Below are 21209 nucleotides of genomic sequence, written 5' to 3'. Positions count from 1 at the left end.
GTTGTTTAGCAGGTATATCTTGGATACGTGCGGGATCTAGCTGGGGATGGAGTCATCACATATCAGAGTCTTTAGTCTTCCGCTGTGTTTGTTAAGGCAGTTCCACTTAGTTGGTTTACAGTTTTGAGAACAGTTGTATTTTACTTTACAGTTTCGGTTATGTAATCGTTAAACTTAATTATCTAAAGTATTTTCTTGTATGGTCAATTTGATATACATTACCTCGGGTAACCGAGATGGTAGCATTCCCATGCATTAGGTGGTCCTGGTAAGGCACTTGGTTTATGGGGATGTTACACCTACTCCGTCCTCCATGAAAAGCAGTAGAACGACAACCACCAGCTCGTTTTTACCATTAATCAAGCAACAAAACCCGACATCAAAACGCGAGTTTAATCAAGCTCCGGTAACCTGCAACTCCGTCACCATCAACTCCTTCATTCTCCACTCAGCTCGTCTTTGCACTTCAGCATCCCCGAGTTCTTCATTGAAAATCCGACGATGGCACCGGTCTCATTCACAATTCATCACGCATCACCGGTTCAAATCACCAATTGCATCATAGGTACTCCCAGCCGGTTACCCGACTGCCTCCCAACCGGCTGGGGATACCATCTCTTCGAATCCGACTTTTGCGCGTGTTCCCAGCCGGGTCACCGACCGCCGACACCTCCACCGGCTCCCACTACCACCAAATCACTCCTTTTCTTCTAGAGAACCCCCGGCCGGTCACCTAGCCGACGGCCGATGGGCCGGTTTAGCACCCCTGATGCGTCCTTTGTTCTCCTTTTTGCACGATAAACAATCCCCTTCCCCTTTTTGATTTGTTTGTGTGTCGAACTGTCGATTGTTTTATGTAATTATTATTATTTTTTATAATAAGATGCGCGCAACTATCATTAAAATAAAATCAAAGTTACAAGAAATTGGTGGGAAGCCGAGATACAATCTGGGCCCCCACCCCCTTAGCAATAGCAAAGCTAAGTCTAGGAAAAATATAAGCGGCCACACGAGCCCCTGCATCTTGAGACACAGAGAATTTCTGGATTCGCTTGAGCAAGGCTATAGCATCCGAATCCAACTCCCCAAGCGAAGAGAAAGAGAAGGGAAGGAAGCCATAACCAGCCGCAGTGTAAAAGTCCCTATACTTAGCACACTTACGCTGCGCAACATCAGCAACAACCTGGCCAGGCACAAAATCAGCCAGCCCTGTCTGCGTCAAAGGGGAAGAACCCGTCAGATCAACACACACATCTCGCCCCCTGTCCCAAGAATAAAGCAGCAAATCCGCAAGACGAAGGGGTCCGCCATGCCCATCAATCAACCTGATATCAACCTCCTTACCAACTAAAATCCCAGACCGGTAGCAGATATCCGATAAAGTGTCACGAACAAGGTTGTGATGATGCTTAACACCGATAGTCCTAGTACAAGAAACAGCATGGTCCCCGAAAATATCATCCGCAAAAACCCGAGAGCAAGCAGGGCAAGGCCGAGAAACTGCGAACAACGGAACACCTAACCGATAACCAAGCAAACTACGATAGGTCCTACCGTTCATAGTCTGCCCCAACCCAGAAATAGGAACCGCACGCAACCAGTTGGAAGAGTGAGAACCCTGCTGAGACTTCCACAATGCAAACTGACGCGGGGACAAAGAGAAAACAGACTCCGAAGAAGCCGCAACCGTCGCGAAATAAATATCTGCCAGTCTCTTCATAAGTTTGGGGGCAGCAATTTCACTAGGATCGCGCAAACAATCAGAACCTATAGCCTCATTAAAAACCCGCAAGGCATCATCAAAAGTAGGGCCAGCAACCACGATACCGGAAGGACGAAGTAGCCTAGCCTGCAAATCAGCAGAGTGCAAACGGGAAGCCAAAAAAGCATAATGCACCACATCCCCCACGGCATAAACCCCAAGCCCACCAAGGTGAAAAGGGAACGTAGCAAGGCGCCACTGCCAATCCCTAAAACCGGGCCCGGAAGCGGTGACAATATGCTCCAAGCTAGAACGAAGCGCAGCATCAAAAGAAAGCCGAGCCGACCCAAAGACGCTAGGGGAGCAAGTACGCAAGGCAAAGTAGAGTTTGGAAATACCAGTACAAGCCCGTAGCAAAAGCAACTCACACTGCGGGTCCTCAATCCTCGCAACCGAATCCATAAGCGCTATGGTCCTAGTCACTCTCTTCGCCACAAGCTCGCTGCCGAAAACAGGACACGTACTAACAGGACCACCCAAAACAGTGACACCACGTAAAGGTCGAGCAATAGAAGGGGGGAACACACCCGGATGCCGCCTGCGAGGATCCTCAGAAGGCCAAAAAACCCCAGTCTTATCAACGTTAAGATTAAGCCCATAACGGGGCCCATCCTCCAAAATCAACTCCAAGACCTTCCCCACAACTAAAGTATCCCCGACAATAGTGCCATCATCCAAATACCAAGCCTGCAGACTCAGGTCAAATGTTTCTCTGATCTTGCAAATCAAAGGATGCAGTACCAAAGCAAAAAGCAAAGGGCCCAACGGATCACCCTGCTGAACCTCCCGACACGACCACAAGCTATGCTCCCCATAATAAAGCCGGGCAGGGGTAGAGTAACAAAACTCCACCCAACGGGAGAGAAGCGAACAGTGATTGCGAACCTCCTATAACATGGTCAAACGATCAACGAGGTTGAAGGCATTCTGGAAATCGGCCAACAACATAGAAAGACCCACATCACCGCCACGAGCCTCAACAAGCCGGTTCAAGGCATGCGGGATAACCTCTCCTCCACCGGACACCCCAACCCCAAACTGAAGACCTGCAAAATACCCCGATAAAGAAGGACCGACCAAACAAGCACCAACCTTTGAGACAAGACGTCTCCAAATAGTGCCAACAGCTATAGGACGAATACCCCCACCCGGTTTCACGAGCGGAGTGAGAGGGGCGCTGGCAATGTACTCACCCAGAACCGGAGGGCAACGACCCTCAAGGAAAAGATTGACCACCCGAGAAATAGAGGCGATCAATTCGTCAGAGATAGCCACAACATCACTCCCCAAACAATCCAAAAGATGCTGAGCCCGGAAACCATCCCTCCCACACGACGTGCCCCTCGGGAAACTCCTAATCATATCCAAAACAACAGCCGAAGAAGCAACAAGAGGATGATGATCAACAGATAAAGAAGGCAAAGAGGGAGATGAGGCAACCGGATGCTTATCCTGCAAGGCCACAAGAGTGGAAACAGAGTAAGGAGCAATGCCTGATGAAGTAAGCACCCGCACAACAGCAGTATAATGACCATCACAAATCTTCCTTCGGCATTGCCGAAGATTTAGGTCACTCAAATCAAGATCATCCTCCACCTGAAACGACGGAGGTACCTCATCCAAGGTCTCCCGCAACAGCTGCAGACTGCCACCAGACACACCCCAAGCAAGAAGAGCACTAGAAATACTCCCCTCCTGACGCAACCGCCTGACAGCGCTCTTACACTCAAGATTATTATTATTATTATTATTATTATTATTATTATTATTATTATTATTATTATTATTATTATTATTTTTTTTTTTTTTTTTTTATTATTATTATTATTATTATTATTATTTTTTTTTTTTTTTTTTTTTTTTGAAAAGTTGCGCGCAGCTATCATTAATAGAAAAAAAAAAGTTTACATGAAATTGGTGGGGAGCCGAGAAACAAGCTGGGCTCCCACACCCTTAGCAACAGCAAAGCTAAGTCTAGTAAAAATGTAAGCGGCCACTCGAGCCCCCGCATCCTGAGATACCGAGAATTTCTGGATCCGCTTGAGCAAGGCAACAACATCCGAACCCAACTCCCCAAGTGATGAGAAAGAGAAGGGAAGGAAACCATAACCCGCAGCCGCGCACAAATCCCCGTACTTAGCACACTTACGCCGAGCAAAGATCGAACAACCCGGCCAGGCACAAAATTCGTCATCCCAGTCTGAGTCAAAGGAGAAGAGTCGGTCAAGTCAAGGCACACATCACGCCCCCTGTCCCAAGAATAAAGCAGCAAATCCGCAGGACGAAGAGAACCCCCATGCCCGTCAACCAAACCAATATCAACCTCCTTTCCCGCAGAAATACCAGATCTATAGCAGATGTCGAAAAGAGTGTCGCGGACGAGGTTATGGCAATGTTTTACGCCCACAGTACCAGTACAAGAAACAGCGTGGTCCCCAAAAACATCATCATCAAAAACCCGAGAGCAAGCTGGACATGGCCTAGAGACCGCGAATAACGGAACACCCAGACGATACCCAAGCACACTACGGTAAGTCCTTCCGTTCATAGTCTGACCCAACCCCGAGATAGGAACCGCACGCAACCAATCAGAGGAGTGGGAACCTGCCGAGATCGCCACAAAGCAAGTCAAGCGTGGTGTCAAAGAGAAAACAGACTCGAGGCAAAGAAAGAACCGTCGCGAAATAAATGTCTGCCAATTTCTTCATAAGTTTGGGGGCAGCAATTTCACTAGGGTTACCTAAGATACCAGAGCCTATAGTCGCAGAAAACCTCTCGCGGCATCATCAAAAGCAGGGCCAACAGCTACAATACCAGAGGGTCCGAGGAGCTTAGCCTCGCAAATCGTGAGATCGCAAACGGGACGCAATAAAAGCGTAATATAAAACATCCCCGCCGCATAGACACCAAGACCACCAAGATGAAAAGGAAAGTAGCAAGCGCCACCGCCAATCCCAAAACCGGGCCGGACGCGGTGACGATACGTTCCAAGCTGGAACGAAGAGCAGCATCAAAAGGAAGATGGACGGACCCAAAAACACTAGGGGAGCAAGTACGAAGGGAGAAATAGAGCTTAGAAATACCAGTACAAGCTCGAAGTAGAAGCAACTCACATTGCAGGTCCTCAATCCTCGCAACCAAGTCCATTAGCTCAATGGTCCTAGTTACTCTCCTCGCCATAATCTCACTGCCAAAACCAGGGCAAGTACTGACAGGTCCACCCAAAACTGTAACACCCCTCACGGGCCGAGCAATAGAGGGGGGGAAAACCACAGGGAGCCGACACTGAGGATCCTCAACAGGCCAAAAGACCTCCGTCTTGGAGACATTAAGGTGTAGTCTAAAACGGGGGCCATCCACTATAATCAAATCCAAGACCTTCCCCACCTCCAAAGTATCCCCCACAATGGTGCCATCATCCAAGTACCATGTCTGCATAGTGAGGTCAAAAGTGTCCCGGATTTTGCATACTAAGGGATGCAAAACCAATGCGAAAAGCGACGGACCCAAAGGATCACCCTTCTGCACTCCCTGACAAGACCACAAGCAATGCTCCCCATAAAAAAGACGGGTAGGGCTGGAATAACAAAACTCTACCCAACGGGAGAGAACCGGGCAACGTCGGCGGACTTCCTGAAGCATGGTCGTACGATCAACAAGGTTGAAAGCATTCTGGAAATCAACCAGTAACATGGAAAGTCTCGCCTCAGCACCCCGAGCCTCAGTGAGCCGGTTCAAGGCATGTAAGATAGCCTCTCCTCCACCGGACACACCCACCCCAAACTGTAAACCAGCAAAAATAAGACGACAAAGAAGGACCCACCATAAAAGCACCAACCTTAGAGACAAGCCGTCTCCAGACTGTGCCAACATCAATAAGACGGACCCCGCCACCTGGTTTCATAAGCGGCGTGAGAGGGGCGCTGGCAATGTACTCTCCCAAAGCAAGAGGGCACCGACCCTAAAGAAAAAGATTAACCACCCTAGTAATAGAAGTGATCAACTCATCAGAAATAGGGACAGCAGCGCCACTCAAACAATCCATAAGGTGCTGGGCACGGAAACCATCCCTCCCACAAGAAGTACCACGAGGGAAACTCCGAATCATATCCAAAACCACTGACTCAGAGGCAACCAGAGGATGATGATCCCCAGATGTTGAACCATATAGGATATATGTTTATGTTTTGATGATGTCAAGAGTACTTTATATTCTATATACTCGTTGCGCGTAATTGTTTGTTTAGTCTTTTAGATTGGACTTACTAATCGCAAGCATTAAAGAATTGTGACGGAAGTATACAAGAACATATTGTGATCAAGCCCTCAATCACGGATAAAGATATTACAAGATACTGAAAGAGTTATTCAAGCGTCATGAGAAGATAAAGCTCATCTAAAGATTGATCAAGCTTGAATAATGAAGTAGCCTACACTCGAAGATCTCCTAACGAAGATTAGAATAGCGTAGGTGATTATCTCGTAATGGTAACGTCAGAATGGACTTTTTACATTGGTAAGGTTATGACCTCACAGCTATAACATTACTTATATAAGAGCTCAATGTTATAGCTCTTCTACTATAACATTGAGATGTGAAGTTTATAAAACACACGACAAAATGGTTTTTAAATTGTTTTTGGAAAACCGTTTTAAATGTTTTACTAAAAGTATTTATTTTACAAGGGAGCTTATATTAATATGAGTATGGTTTTACTATTAGCTTATAATTAGTAATTATGATTGAATCAACTTATGAGTTGAGGCATCTTTCTAATTAGGGTTTCTAGTTTCTACATACTCTAAAAACCCTAAACCTAATTTATCTTACCTAGGGTTTTCGTGAAAGAGGAATGGGCTTATGAGTCGTTTCTTTCTCATACACGGTTACTCTTTGTACAAGTTAGGGTTTTGTGTAAATATTTATAATATTTGATTAGAGATTTAATATCTCTTTTATATTATTTTGATTTATTCTTTCCTAACTTATAAGATATTATTTTTGTAAAGATAGAAGGAAAAGATTGAGTGAATCTTTAAAATAATATTTGATTAGAGATTTGTTATCTCTTTATTATTTGATTTATTCCTTTCTATCTTATAAAAATATTAGGGATGAATAGTGATGTGTGAATAGTACCCGTGAACAGTGCCGCGTGAATAGTAAACGTGAATAGTAATTTCCTTCTTGCACAATAAGTCTTTGCTTGGATAAGGGTTAAGGTATTAGGATAATATTTGTTAGAGATTTCTTTATCTCCTTATATTATCTTTCCTAATCTCCAAGGTATTGGTGAGTTGTTAAGATAGGAAAATATTATTTATTAAGGCAAGTCTTGGAAAAGAATTAAGGAAAGATTTAACCTAATTCCTTCTTGCTTTACAAGACACCACACGGCATCTAGGGTTTTAGAAAACCGAAACCTTTGCTCCTCTTTTACTATAAATACTCCATACTTTACATCATTAAAGTTAAGACCTTTGAGCATAACTTTCATATATTTTCAAAAAGCAAAAATCGTGTTTTAAAGAGCAAGAAAACCGTTTTGTAATTTTCGAAAAAGGTCGTGTGAATTATAAACTTGTGCATTCGTTCTTATTGTTATCGTTATAAGATAATAGTGCTTAGTTGATTTCTTAACTTGTTCATTAACGTGAACCTTTGTTAGAATCATTAGTGCTTTCTTATTAGCGTAAGTTAGTCACTCGAGTATTTAACGGTACTCATTGAGTTACAGCTAGAGTTAGTTGTACGAGTTGGGTTAGTAAATTTGTAATCCGGAGAAAGGTACTAAATTTATTAATCAAGAATAGTGGACGTAGGTTTCGACTTGTGAAACTGAACCACTTCAAAAATCCGTGTGTCTCTCTTTCTTTCGTTTATTTGCTTTGCTTTTAATTCGTTAATTAGTTAATTAGTTAAAGTTAAATCAATAAACTTTAAATAATTAATTATACATACATAATCGAAAAAGCTTTCAAAAGTTTTAAATCCTCAATTCACCCCCCCTCTTGAGTATTTTGGATCAATAGACTCTTCAATTGGTATCAGAGCCTCGTGCTCTTGATTGCCTAACCGCAAAGAGGCTGATCTATCTTGTTTTTCATTTATCGTATTGTTTTATATTCCGCTGCCTATCACGTGATAAATGGATTCCAAATATCTCAAGTGTCCCGTCTTTGATGGGAAGAATTATGGATTGTGGAAAAACATGATGACTCACTATGTGAAAGGACACGATTGGGAGTGCTGGAGGATTATTCAAAACGGACCATACAAAATTCTTGTGGCATCCGAGGAAGGCACTACCTATGAAAAGAAAGAAGAGGACTATGTCGAGGCCGACTACAAGAAGGCCGAAAAGAACTCCAAAGCAATAAGTCTTCTGCAAAACGGAATGACTTCTATCGAGTTTGATCGGTTCTCTTCATGTTCCACGGCCAAGGAGATATGGGATGGGCTCGAATTAGCTTATGAAGGTACTTCCATTGTTAGGAAGCACCGAATTTATTTGCTAATGCAAAAATATGAGCTATTCATCATGGAGCCTAATGAGTCTCTAGATAGTATGTCCGCAAGGTTTTCAAGCATCATAAATGAACTGAAAAACCTAGGTAGGAAATTCTGTACCGAGGACATTGCTATAAAGGTTCTTAGGAGCCTTACTAAGAAGTGGCGTGCTAAGGTCACTACAATGGAGGAATCACGAGATCTTGAAACCCTTTCCTATCAAGAACTCATTGGTGCTCTCATGGCCCATGAAATTACTCTTAACAAAGACGACGCTTTACCAAGTCGCAATAAGAGTATGGCCTTAAAGAGCGAAGAAGTGGACTCTGACCAAGACGATGAAACTGTCTTGTTTGCACGACGTTTTAAAAATAAGATTTTTCGAAATAAACAAACAAAATCATCCTATAACAACAATAACAACAAGTCATTTAACAAAAAGGTTAATGACTCAAAGTCGTCTTTCGCAAATAGAGGTTGCTTCAAGTGTGGAGAATCTGGTCATATGATCAAAGATTGTCCAACATGGGAGAAGATAAAGGACAAGACAAAACGTGAGAAGACAAAGAGAGAATTCAAGCAAGTTATGATGGCTTCGTGTTGGGGAGACCTTGACTCAGAAGATGACGAGGAATCTGAAGACGACGAAGTTGCAAACCTTTGTCTCAAAGAGTGTGAGTCTTGACCTTATCTCCGACAAAGGACGATGAAAGCACAAATTCCCATTCAAACTATTGCTTTCTTGGAGAATCAGACGAAGACGACGATGAAGAGGTAAGTTATCTTGAGCTTAAGAAACGTGTTAGGAAATTGTCTAAAAGTGCTTTAATTGAATTCTTTGAACAATCTCTTGATAAGTGTCATGAACAGGATTTGGAATTGAAAGATCTAAAGGAACAAATTCTCGAAATCGCGGAAGAGAATCATACTCTCAAGACTAAAGCTAAGAAGTTGAAATCCAAAGTTATAGCTGAGAAAGCTACAACATTAGATTCTACTATGGCTGAAAAGAAGGAATTAGAGTCCAAAGTTATAGCTAATGAAGCTATAACTTCCGACCTAAAGCTTAACATCAAGCACCTTCAAGCCAAAGTCATAGCTAATGAAGCTATAACTTTAGAACTTAGAAAAGTCAAAGAACTCTTGGAAACTAAGGTCACATCTAATGAAGAAGTGATCTTGGATCAAAAGAAAGAGATAAATTCTCTTTCAAAGCAATTGAAAGAATCTAAGACCGATATGATCAATGTTAAGAAACACCACACCGATGTTGTGTTCATTATTAACAAACGATTCCAAGACTTTCGTAACAACTTTAAAAAGGACAATGATGTAGATCACACGAAATGTCAAGAGGAAATTAAAACCCTAAAAGACCTACTTCTACACGCTAGAAAGGTCCATGACAAGTGGGAAGTTAGCACAAAAGTCCTAAACTTCCTAACCGAACAATCTGACAATAATATGAAGATGGGGTTAGCACATGAGTGCTACAGCCGTAGAGATCACTCTAAATGCAAATCAACACCTTCGGATTTTGATTTTAGAAAAAGGAAGTATGCTGATCTTCCTGAATACTTGATTTGCAATTACTGTGGTCATACGGGTCATATCCAAATCAATTGTGTCAAAAAGGCTCATGATTTACGAAAAAATACCGAACATGCCAAAACTGTTGACACAGTTGTCGAGGATAAGGAAATCCCCACTAACGAACCTAACGAAGAAAGGAACAATAAATTTCGTTGGTTCTATGACATGGCCTTTGACTACTCTAAGAAACCAAGCATTTCACAAAGCCCTTGTAGATCTCAACCCAGTAAACCTATTCACAAGGGAAATAGTCAAGAGAGACCTAGAGAAATTCCTAGACCTAGAGAAAACCCTAACCCTAGAACTCCTCCCAAACCAAACAAACCCAAGGTTAGAAAAAAAGGTCATTAGACGTGTTTGGGTACGAAAGGATTTAGTATTTAGAGTAACTAATCATAAGGGACCCAACTTAGCTTGGGTACCTAAAAACTGTATCTAATCCATTATGCAGGAAGAAGTGAAAGAAAACAATCAATGGTATCTTGACAGTGGATGCTCAAGACACATGACCGGAGATAAGAATCTGTTTCTTTCACTTAAGCCCTTCAATGGAGGAAAAGTGACGTTCGGGGACAACAAAAAGGGAAAAGTAATCGGCGTTGGCAAAATCGGAATCTCTAAGTCTCACGCAATCAGTGACGTTTACCTCGTGGATGATCTAAAACACAATTTGCTAAGCATATCTCAACTATGCGACAAAGGTAACAAAGTAGTTTTTCATACTGATAGTTGTCGCATTATTATTGAAGGAACTAGCAATGTTATTCTTGAAGGCCACAGAAAAAGGAATGTTTATATGGTAGATTTAAATGCTGTGCCTAATAACTCCTTTTCGTGCATGAAAGTTACACTTGATGATCCTTGTCTTTGGCATAAACGCTTTGGTCACATTAGCTCACTAACCTTGAATAAACTCAAGAAGTGGGACTTGGTGGAAGGGTTACCTAAAATCAAGTTCGACCAAGAAAAGATGTGTGACACGTGTGCAAGGTGTAAACAAGTAAGATCATCGTTCAAACCTAAAAAAGTAGTGAGCACAAATCAAGCCTTGGAACTAGTACACATGGATTTATGTGGACCTATGAAGGTAAGGAGTAGAGGAGGATCCAGGTACGTCTTTGTTCTTGTAGATGACTACTCAAGGTATGTATGGCCTATCTTTCTTCATTCAAAAGACGAAACTTTTGATGAATTTGATTGTCTTATGAAACGTGTTCAAAATAAATATAAGACTAATCTTGTATCTATTCGTACGGACCATGGCACCGAATTTGACAACCAAACTTTTATAGAATATTGTAGAGTTAATGGTGTAGGACATAACTTCTCTGCACCAAGAACTCCTCAACAAAACGGTGTTGTTGAACGTATGAATAGAACCTTAGAAGATATGGCACGTACAATGCTCTTGTGTAGTGGTTTACCTCGTAATTTTTGGGCTGAAGCCATTAGCACTTCTTGCTACATCCATAATCGTGCTATGATCCGACCTATCCTTAAGAAAACCCCCTACGAACTTCTTAGAGGTCGAAAACCTAATATCTCCCATCTTCGCTGTTTTGGGAGTAAATGTTTTGTACATAATAACGGTAAGAACAGTTTAAGTAAATTCGACCCTAGAAGTGATGAGGCGATTTTCATAGGATGCTCAGATCATAGCAAGGCTTACAAAGTCTTCAATAAAATAACTCTTTGCATTGAAGAAAGTGTCCACGTTATTTTTGATGAAGATAACGTGTTCGATAAGCCTTTACAGGATGAGGAAGAAGACTTGGATGAACCTGACTTTCGTCTTTCAAGAGACGACCCCCCGGAATTGGAATTAGAGGATAATGAGATTGAGGGAATAAACGATGAACTTGATCGTTCCTCAAAAGATAAAAAGGAGAAAGACAAAGTTATAGTTGATGATACTATAACATTGACTCAAGATAAGAACTTCCAAACCAATGTTATAGATGATGTTACTGTAACATTGAATCCAAATCAAGGTGTAGAGTCCGAGGTTATAATCGGCTCAAACACAACACCCGAATTGGATTCAGGGGGAACTTCCTCTAATTCCGAACCAAATGAAGTCGGGACAAGCTCAAATAACGATGGAGAACCAAGCACTTCAACGAAGTGGAAATACAAGAATTCACACCCCATGGATAATATTCTTGGAAATATTAAGAAGGGTGTTCAAACAAGACGTTCCTTAAACAACTTCTGTTTCTTCTACTCTTTTCTATCCATGATCGAACCAAAGAATATCAATGAAGCTCTCGCTGAATCAGATTGATTATAGCTATGCAAGAAGAGCTTCAACAGTTCGAAAGAAACAAGGTTTGGCATTTAGTTCCTAGACCAAAAGATCGTACAGTCATTGGAACTCGGTGGGTCTTCAGGAACAAACTAGATGATGCCGGAATCATTGTCAGAAACAAAGCAAGATTGGTGGTCCAAGGGTATAATCAACAAGAAGGAATAGACTATGACGAGACCTTCGCACCTGTTGCTCGTCTTGAAGCTATTAGACTTCTAATAGCATTCGCCGCACACAAGGGAATGAAGCTTTTCCAGATGGACGTTAAAACGGCATTCTTGAACGGTTATCTACAAGAGGAAGTCTTCGTTGAACAGCCTCCTGGTTTTAAGAATATCAAATTTGAGAATCACGTGTTCAAATTGGATAAAGCCCTAAACGGATTAAAGCAAGCACCCAGGGCCTGGTACGATCGATTATCTAAGTTTCTACTTGACAGTGGATTCAGTAGAGGATCCGTCGACAAAACCCTATTTCTAAAAACTGAGGGTTCTGACCTTTTGGTTGTTCAAATATACGTCGATGATATTATCTTTGGATCGACCAACCGAAGCCTATGCAAATATTTTTCTGAGTTGATGACCTCCGAATTCGAGATGAGTATGATGGGAGAGTTAAAATTCTTCTTAGGGTTGCAAATACAACAAACTGATGAAGGCATTAAAATCCATCAACAGAAATACATCAAGGAGTTGATTCGAAAATTCGGAATGGAAAACTCACATGCTATGCCTACTCCAATGGTCGAGAACAAGAAATTGACATTGGATCAAAACGGTAAATCAGTTGATGAAACTACTTACCGTGGGATGATTGGGTCACTGTTATATTTGACCGCAAGCAGACCCGATATTATGTTTAGCGTATGCGTTTGTGCGAGATATCAATCATCTCCCAAAGAATCGCATATGACGACCGTAAAAAGAATTTTACGTTATTTAATTGGAACGGCCAGCTTATACCTATGGTATCTAATGGAGTGCAATTTTGATCTAGTCCGTTATTCAGATGCCGACTACGTAGGATGTTCTCTAGACAGAAAAAGCACGTCAGGTGTCGCCACGTTTGTCGGACCGTGTATCATCACGTGGGGTTCGAAGAAACAAAATTCGGTTGCTCTCTCAACTGCTGAAGCCGAATATATTGCCGCAGGATTGGTATGTACTCAACTTTTATGGCTTAAGCAACAGTTATGTGATTATGGTGTTGACATAGGATGTATTCCTATTTTATGTGATAATACTAGTGCAATAATAATTTCTAAAAATCCCGCACAACATTCATGTACCAAACATATTGAAATAAGACACCATTTTATACGAGACCATGTTGAGAAGGGGAATATAAAACTTGAATTTTATAGTACTGAAAAACAATGGGCAGACATTTTGACAAAATCGTTAGCTAGAGGACGTTTTGAGACTTTACGGTTGGAAATTGGTTTAATCGGTGGCAACTAAACTTGTCATAAATATTTTATTTCCCGTATGACTGGCTAGTTAAGATGAGATTATATGACTGTGTTCGTATTTTCCGTTGCAAGTACATTCTTATATATTATTTTATTATTTTATGAGAATATTCCGTTTGCTAGTCTATTATATTTTGTGCTGTATACAAACCATCACTCTTGTTCATCACATTTACATTCTAAGGTTTAGAGATTCATAAACCAATGACATTCATGATTGGTTTCACTTAGGATGTGAGTAGTACTCCTTACATGGCATGTAACATCAAATTGCATAAGCATGAAATTTGTCTCTTATTGCCTGTATACACTCGGATTTGTGGTGGTGACACATGTGGAGAGACGACCCTTCCTTTACGTTTTACCTACTAACCTCACATTAGCCAAATTTGCCTTATTTTGACCTATTTATTCTACTACATTCCATATGGCCTACCCTTGTCAAGCTAGTCTTGTTGGTAAGTTTGGAAGTCGTGTTGTGGTCAATTTTGTTGCTTTTGTGATGGATATTGGAAGGAAGAATAAAAATATGGAATGAAACAAAAAAAAATGAAAAACAATTACAGAAAAGAAAGGAGAAAAATGATACTATAAAAGATGGAAAAGCAAGAATCTCTTATTACTCCTATTCTTATCATTTCCATATTATTTGAGGAGAATACTTGTTGATGTGAGTAAGTTTGTGCCATACTTGGCATTGTGCATCATTTTGCAAGTTGGGTTGAAAAGTGGAATATGGTTACTTTTGGTTGTGATCGGTGCTAGCTTGGCTTTTACCTCCACATATCCAAATTATTTTGCCCCTTCTTACCCAATTACCTCACCTCACATTCATATGTAAGTCCTCGGCATGTGTTTTGGACCTCGATTGGTTGGAGTGTATATGTACGGTAGCTAGAGATGTCTATCATGTTAGATTGCATGCATGCTTTTGTAGGTCGGAGTTAGGTGAGTGACTAATTTTCTTCTCTCCTACAAAATCTCTATTCATCTTGGTTTGTATTACACACTTTATATTTAGAGCTTGCTTATGTTGAAATTGTTTTTATACTATAATATGTGCTTTGATTAATATATATTTCTTGCCTCGGTTGATATCATTCTAGTCGTTTTATGTCTGTTCTCGTCTTTTCGATGATGTCAAGAGGGGGAAGAAATAACCATGATTTAGTATATGCCTAAGCTTGCTCCTTGTCAAGACCAATTGTCTCTTAAAGTCCTTAAAGCTTTGATATTGAATATAATTGTTTGATCTTGCGTTGCTCTTTATCTATAAAGATGACGGTATTATATTGAGCGGGAACTATATACTTAGTCACAATTTTAGGAGACTTGCCATCATCAAAAAGGGGGAATTTGTTGAACCATATAGGATATATGTTTATGTTTTGATGATGTCAAGAGTACTTTATATTCTATATACTCGTTGCGCGTAATTGTTTGTTTAGTCTTTTAGATTGGACTTACTAATCGCAAGCATTAAAGAATTGTGACGGAAGTATGCAAGAACATATTGTGATCAAGCCCTCAATCACGGATCAAGATATTACAAGATAGTGAAAGAGTTATTCAAGCGTCATGAGAAGATAAAGCTCATCTAAAGATTGATCAAGCTTGAATAATGAAGTAGCCTACACTCGAAGATCTCCTAACGAAGATTAGAATAGCGTAGGTGATTATCTCGTAATGGTAACGTAAGAATGGACTTTTTACATTGGTAAGGTTATGGCCTCACAGCTATAACATTACTTATATAAGAGCTCAATGTTATAGCTCTTCTACTATAACATTGAGATGTGAAGTTTATAAAACACACGACAAAATGGTTTTTAAATTGTTTTTGGAAAACCGTTTTAAATGTTTTAGTAAAAGTATTTATTTTACGAGGGAGCTTATATTAATATGAGTATGGTTTTACTATTAGCTTATAATTAGTAATTATGATTGAATCAACTTATGAGTTGAGGCATCTTTCTAATTAGGGTTTCTAGTTTCTACATACTCTAAAAACCCTAAACCTAATTTATCTTACCTAGGGTTTTCGTGAAAGAGGAATGGGCTTATGAGTCGTTTCATTCTCATACACGGTTACTCTTTGTACAAGTTAAGGTTTTGTGTAAATCTTTATAATATTTGATTAGAGATTTAATATCTCTTTTATATTATTTTGATTTATTCTTTCCTAACTTATAAGATATTATTTTTGTAAAGATAGAAGGAAAAGATTGAGTGAATCTTTAAAATAATATTTGATTAGAGATTTGTTATCTCTTTATTATTTGATTTATTCCTTTCTATCTTATAAAAATATTAGGGATGAATAGTGCTGTGTGAATAGTACCCGTGAACAGTGCCACGTGAATAGTAAACGTGAATAGTAATTTCCTTCTTGCACAATAAGTCTTTGCTTGGATAAAGGGTTAAAGTATTAGGATAATATTTGTTAGAGATTTCTTTATCTCCTTATATTATCTTTCCTAATCTCCAAGGTATTGGTGAGTTGTTAAGATAGGAAAATATTATTTATTAAGGCAAGTCTTGGAAAAGAATTAAGGAAAGATTTAACCTAATTCCTTCTTGCTTTACAAGACACCACACGGCATCTAGGGTTTTAGAAAACCGAAATCTTTGCTCCTCTTTTACTATAAATACTCCATACTTTACATCATTAAAGTTAAGACCTTTGAGCATAACTTTCATATATTTTCAAAAAGCAAAAATCGTGTTTTAAAGAGCAAGAAAACCGTTTTGTAATTTTCGAAAAAGGTCGTGTGAATTATAAACTTGTGCATTCGTTCTTATTGTTATCGTTATAAGATAATAGTGCTTAGTTGATTTCTTAACTCGTTCATTAACGTGAACCTTTGTTAGAATCATTAGTGCTTTCTTATTAGCGTAAGTTAGTCACTCGAGTATTTAACGGTACTCATTGAGTTACAGCTAGAGTTAGTTGTACGAGTTGGGTTAGTAAATTTGTAATCCGGAGAAAGGTACTAAATTTATTAATCGAGAATAGTGGACGTAGGTTTCGACTTGTGAAACTGAACCACTTCAAAAATCCGTGTGTCTCTCTTTCTTTCATTTATTTGCTTTGCTTTTAATTCGTTAATTAGTTAATTAGTTAAAGTTAAATCAATAAACTTTAAATAATTAATTATACATACATAATCGAAAAAGCTTTCAAAAGTTTTAAATCCTCAATTCACCCCCCCTCTTGAGTATTTTGGATCAATAGACTCTTCACCAGATAAAGGAGGCAATGAAGGAGGTGAGGCGACAGGATACTTCTCACGCAGGGCCACAAGAGTGGCATCGGAGTAGGGGGCGACCCCAGAGGAAGAAAGCACCCGAACAGCAGCAGTATAGTGACCATCAGAAATCTTCCGCCGACATTGACGGAGGTTATGCTCACCCAAATCCAGATCCTCCTCCACATTAAACAAAGAAGGACCCTCATCAAAACACTCCTGCAACAGCTGCAAACCCCCCCAGGTACCCCCCAAGCAAGGATAGCCCTGGCAATACTCTCGTCCTGACGCTGGCACCGAATAGCCGTTCTACACTCAACATTACTCTGAGGAGCGAAAGTCTTAAGCAGACACAACGGTAAAACAAGCAACCGAATCCAGCGGGGGAGATCACTAGAGGAATCAGCCACATCATCCAGAGCTTTTTTCAAAGCCCGAGCAAACCCAAGACGACACTTATGAGGAATAGATTTGACGGTGCGGAGGCCCAAAGACAATAAACGATCAAGGGAAGATATAGACCACTGAACAAGCTCAACACCATCATCAGAAGAAACCGAAGTAGAGGGAGCCAAAGGTCTCGGAATACCATAAATATGAAAACTGTAGAGGCCATCAACACGCTCCGGAGACATCACAATATCACCCCGACTATGTCGACATCTAGCACGAGTGGTACGGGTCATAAAACACACCTCACACAACCAGAGCCCCATCCGTCTCAAAACACTCTCGGCATTGGAATAAACAGTCAAACTATCAGTAAGAGTCTGACGCGTAAGTTCCAACACACCATTCTGGCAATGTCAGTCCTAAAAATGATTCTGCCAAGCTGCCTTAGTAAGGCCCTTACCAAAACCATCCCGACAAGCATGAAGACTCGAAAAAGGACAATGGTACCGCACAAGCTCAGGCATGAAAGGACAAAAAACCCAACACCCTCCTCGCACACAGTGGCGTTGAACAGCCAAGGACGACCAACACACCAACCACAACGAAAATGGTTGACAAACAGCCCAAAAAACCGTACAACCCGAACTCCCAGCAGCAATCCGCAACCCCCACTACAACCTGAACCCACACACACAACGCAGAGGCAGAGGTGGCAGCGGACGAGCACCGGACAGGAGCACCAGACCACCGTAACAAAGCACAAACAGTGAAGAAATAAACGGTAAAAAAAAACAGGAAAAGGAATGAGACACTCACCGGTGGAGGGACCCAAGGGCAGCGCCGTCAACCACCACAACAATGGCCGGTGACTTGAGGTCGGAATGCCAATGGGTGGTGGCGCAGGTTGACAACCGTCATAAAACAGGCGACAATGCCACCTGAAATGACAAAACGCTGCACGGAAATCCCCTCACAACAGCGAAACCACCGCAGGAACCACCGACAACAACTTCCCCTGACCGGCGACGTGGGGTCTAATGGCCGACGTGGGGTGGTTGTTGGCAGCCAACGGCGGAAACCCGATGCCCTAATCCGAACAATTCCACAACACAACCCTAATCAGTGCAAAACTATACCCCACAACCGCCTGCAACCACAGCCATTGCCGACGTCAAGATTGCCGGCGTGAGATGACGGTGACAGTGGTGACGGTGGTGAACTAGGGTCAGCGTAGGTGCGTCGATGTTAAATCGCTGATGAGTCGCACGTTCTCCCTCTCCTTATTATTATTATTATTATTATTATTATTATTATTATTATTATTATTATTATTATTATTATTATTATTATTATTATTATTATTATTATTATTATTATTATTATTATTATTATTATTATTATTATTATTATTATTATTATTATTATTATTATTATTATTATTATTATTATTATTATTATTATTATTATTATATTTTGGATCATATGAGAATTACACAAGCGTGAGAACGGTGAGAACGCGCGTCAGTCGTTGGATCTTGTCTGACGCGGCTAATCTAAGGGCCTATAACGCGCGCTCCTTTACCAAAACTTGAGGGCTTTGTCTTTCTTTTTTCCTGAAATTTACCTCGCGCTTCTTCGTTAAGCTTTCAACCATGGATTCTGAGCTTCTTTGTTAAGCTTTCAACTATTTCTCTCTCCTTATTCTCTGTAGAGTTGCATTTTCGTCTTTCTGTTGGATTTTCTCTTACCTATTTAGTCATGAAGCTATATACTGTTTAGCTGCAAGCTTTTTTCGATTTCGTCCTTAATTTATTTAGTCCGTTTTATGTAACTCTACTGTAACCTAAATTAATGTTTCTTATGTTCATTTTGCCGGATTATTCATTTATTGACGAATTTTGAGTTCAGTATTGTTGTTAAAATCGAAATTTGCGTTTTCATTTGCATGCTATCGGAATTTGTATTTGTCGCATTGTTTGTTGATTTCGTAACTTGCTTATACATTTCGATTTGTTTGTTGTTTTTTAGTTTGATATAATTTGTGCTTTTTTGGATTTTTGTTGAATTTTAAGTACTTTTAACGTAAGTAGCATCAATTTATAACCACATGCAAAAGGTCATAATTGCGTGCACATTATTGTTGTAGATCATGCACATTTCAATAAAACTGATAGGACATTTCTTCGTGAAACGTGTACAACACAACACAACTCATTAATTTTACATGCAAAACTACTTTCAGTTATTGAAGCGCAAAGCGATCCTGGAACTGTTACACGCCGTATTTCTCCGATGTTGAACAACCTCAGTCCTACTGTTGATGATCCTACTCCAACGTTCTCCCGTATTACCACCCGGATGTCACCTAAAAGTTTTGTTGATGTCCTTCGACACCTTGATTACAATCAATGGTGTGCTCTGGAAGAGATTGGTTTTTCTTCATTGTTCTGGCTAAGGGTTACAAGGCTTCCTTTACGCCTTGGTTATTGGTTAATTGAGAACTACAACCCGTATTTTGATTTCATCATTCTACCTGATAAACAGCGCTTTCGTGTTTCTGCTTCTTGTATTCATGATGCTGTTGGCCTCCCAATTGGAGGAAAACCTGTTTTACTGTCATGCTGTAGTGACGAAGATGCAGAATGTGATGCGTTTTACGCGCATTGGAAAGCTCAATTTCATGTTGATGGTCAAGTGGATATCAAGACCCTTGCAGAGCATATTATTTGTCATGATGATTATAGTGATCAATTTAAGATTAATTTTGTGGTGCTTGTTGTCTCTTTGTTAATGCGCAACAATCAGAAGTCGTTCGTCAACCACCATGTACTAAAATCGCTGAGGAATGTGTGTGCCATTGGTCAGCTTGATTGGTGTCAATTTGTCATGGAGAGTTTGCGGTATAACACAAAGGATTGGGTCAAGAAGGGGAAGAAGAATCACTTTGGTGGACCTCTCCTGTTTCTAATGGTACAAATCTTCTGGGTTACATCTATTGTTAGTTATTATGGTTTTAAAACCTGCCATTTTCCAGTCATAATCCTGTTTTTACTTGCAGCTTGTTTATGTTGACCGTGTTGTCCATGAAAAACGATTCGTTGAAAGAGATTACTATACTCTTTTGAATTGGACATCTGCTGCACTTTTCTCAAGGGAAAAGCAGGAGATGGAAGCTGGTCAGTTTGGTCTTGGTCGTGTAAAAGGTCGACCGATGGGAAGAATTATATTTTCTAATCCATGTAGACAAGTGGTTGAAAAAGTGCGGAGAGTGTCGAGGGATGTTAGTACTGATACAAAATCTCCAATTTCGTACTCGTCTCCGGAGGTATATCAATTGATTCTCGAAGTATTCACTATTCCTTTTCAAGATTCACTTTGAAATATTTTCTTTGTACCTTCATAGTACTAAAGATGTACCTTCATAGTACTAATGATGTACCTTCATACTGTCCCCTTGTCCAAGAGTTTGCAGATGACTACACTGCTTCAGCAAAGAGAGTCATAGAAGATATGGTTGTGTTAGATGAGAAATACGCGGTTGGTTTGCAATGTTTCCCAGGTGAAGAGTGTGTCAAACAGGCCCATTCAGCAACTGAATTTGTATATTTGACATATGGTGGTGGTACCGAAGATGTGTCGTGTGCACCGCCGTGGGAATCCAGCACACTGGATGAGGATGAACAATTTATTGATGTAGCAAATGCAGCTGAGAAAGCATACAAATTGAAACTTGCTCGTGCTAAACACAGAGAAGAATGTGCTAAGTGGAGAAATTCATCCGTAGCTGTCAATGGTGAATTTTCGTTAGATTTAGAGTTGGAGAAAGACTTTGCTGAGAGTGAGGCAAGGTTAGCCGCAGCTAAAGGGGTTAAACGGGATCGCCCTGTCACTGGTGAATCTTCTTGAGCTACCAAAAGGGTTCA

General features: G+C 40.4%; 1 protein-coding gene across 1 annotated transcript in view; it reads right to left on the bottom strand.

Annotated features, from left to right (window-relative positions):
- LOC141613573 (uncharacterized) overlaps positions 1-19906 on the bottom strand; it is a 29769-nt gene extending 9863 nt beyond the window's left edge. Inside the window, exons 1-4 of the mRNA XM_074432313.1 lie at positions 19820-19906; positions 2675-3457; positions 1759-2479; positions 1010-1500 (exon numbers count right to left, since the gene is read on the bottom strand). Coding sequence (XP_074288414.1) covers positions 1010-1500; positions 1759-2479; positions 2675-3457; positions 19820-19906 — 2082 coding nt within the window. The remainder of the gene's footprint in view (positions 1-1009; positions 1501-1758; positions 2480-2674; positions 3458-19819) is intronic.
- Between the last annotated feature and the right edge of the window lie 1303 nt (positions 19907-21209).

The sequence above is a fragment of the Silene latifolia genome, chromosome 11, assembly GCF_048544455.1.
Source record: "Silene latifolia isolate original U9 population chromosome 11, ASM4854445v1, whole genome shotgun sequence".
Taxonomy (NCBI): domain Eukaryota; kingdom Viridiplantae; phylum Streptophyta; class Magnoliopsida; order Caryophyllales; family Caryophyllaceae; genus Silene; species Silene latifolia.
The sequence above is the reverse complement of the archived record's forward strand: the minus strand, read 5'-3'. Positions and strand labels throughout refer to the sequence as shown.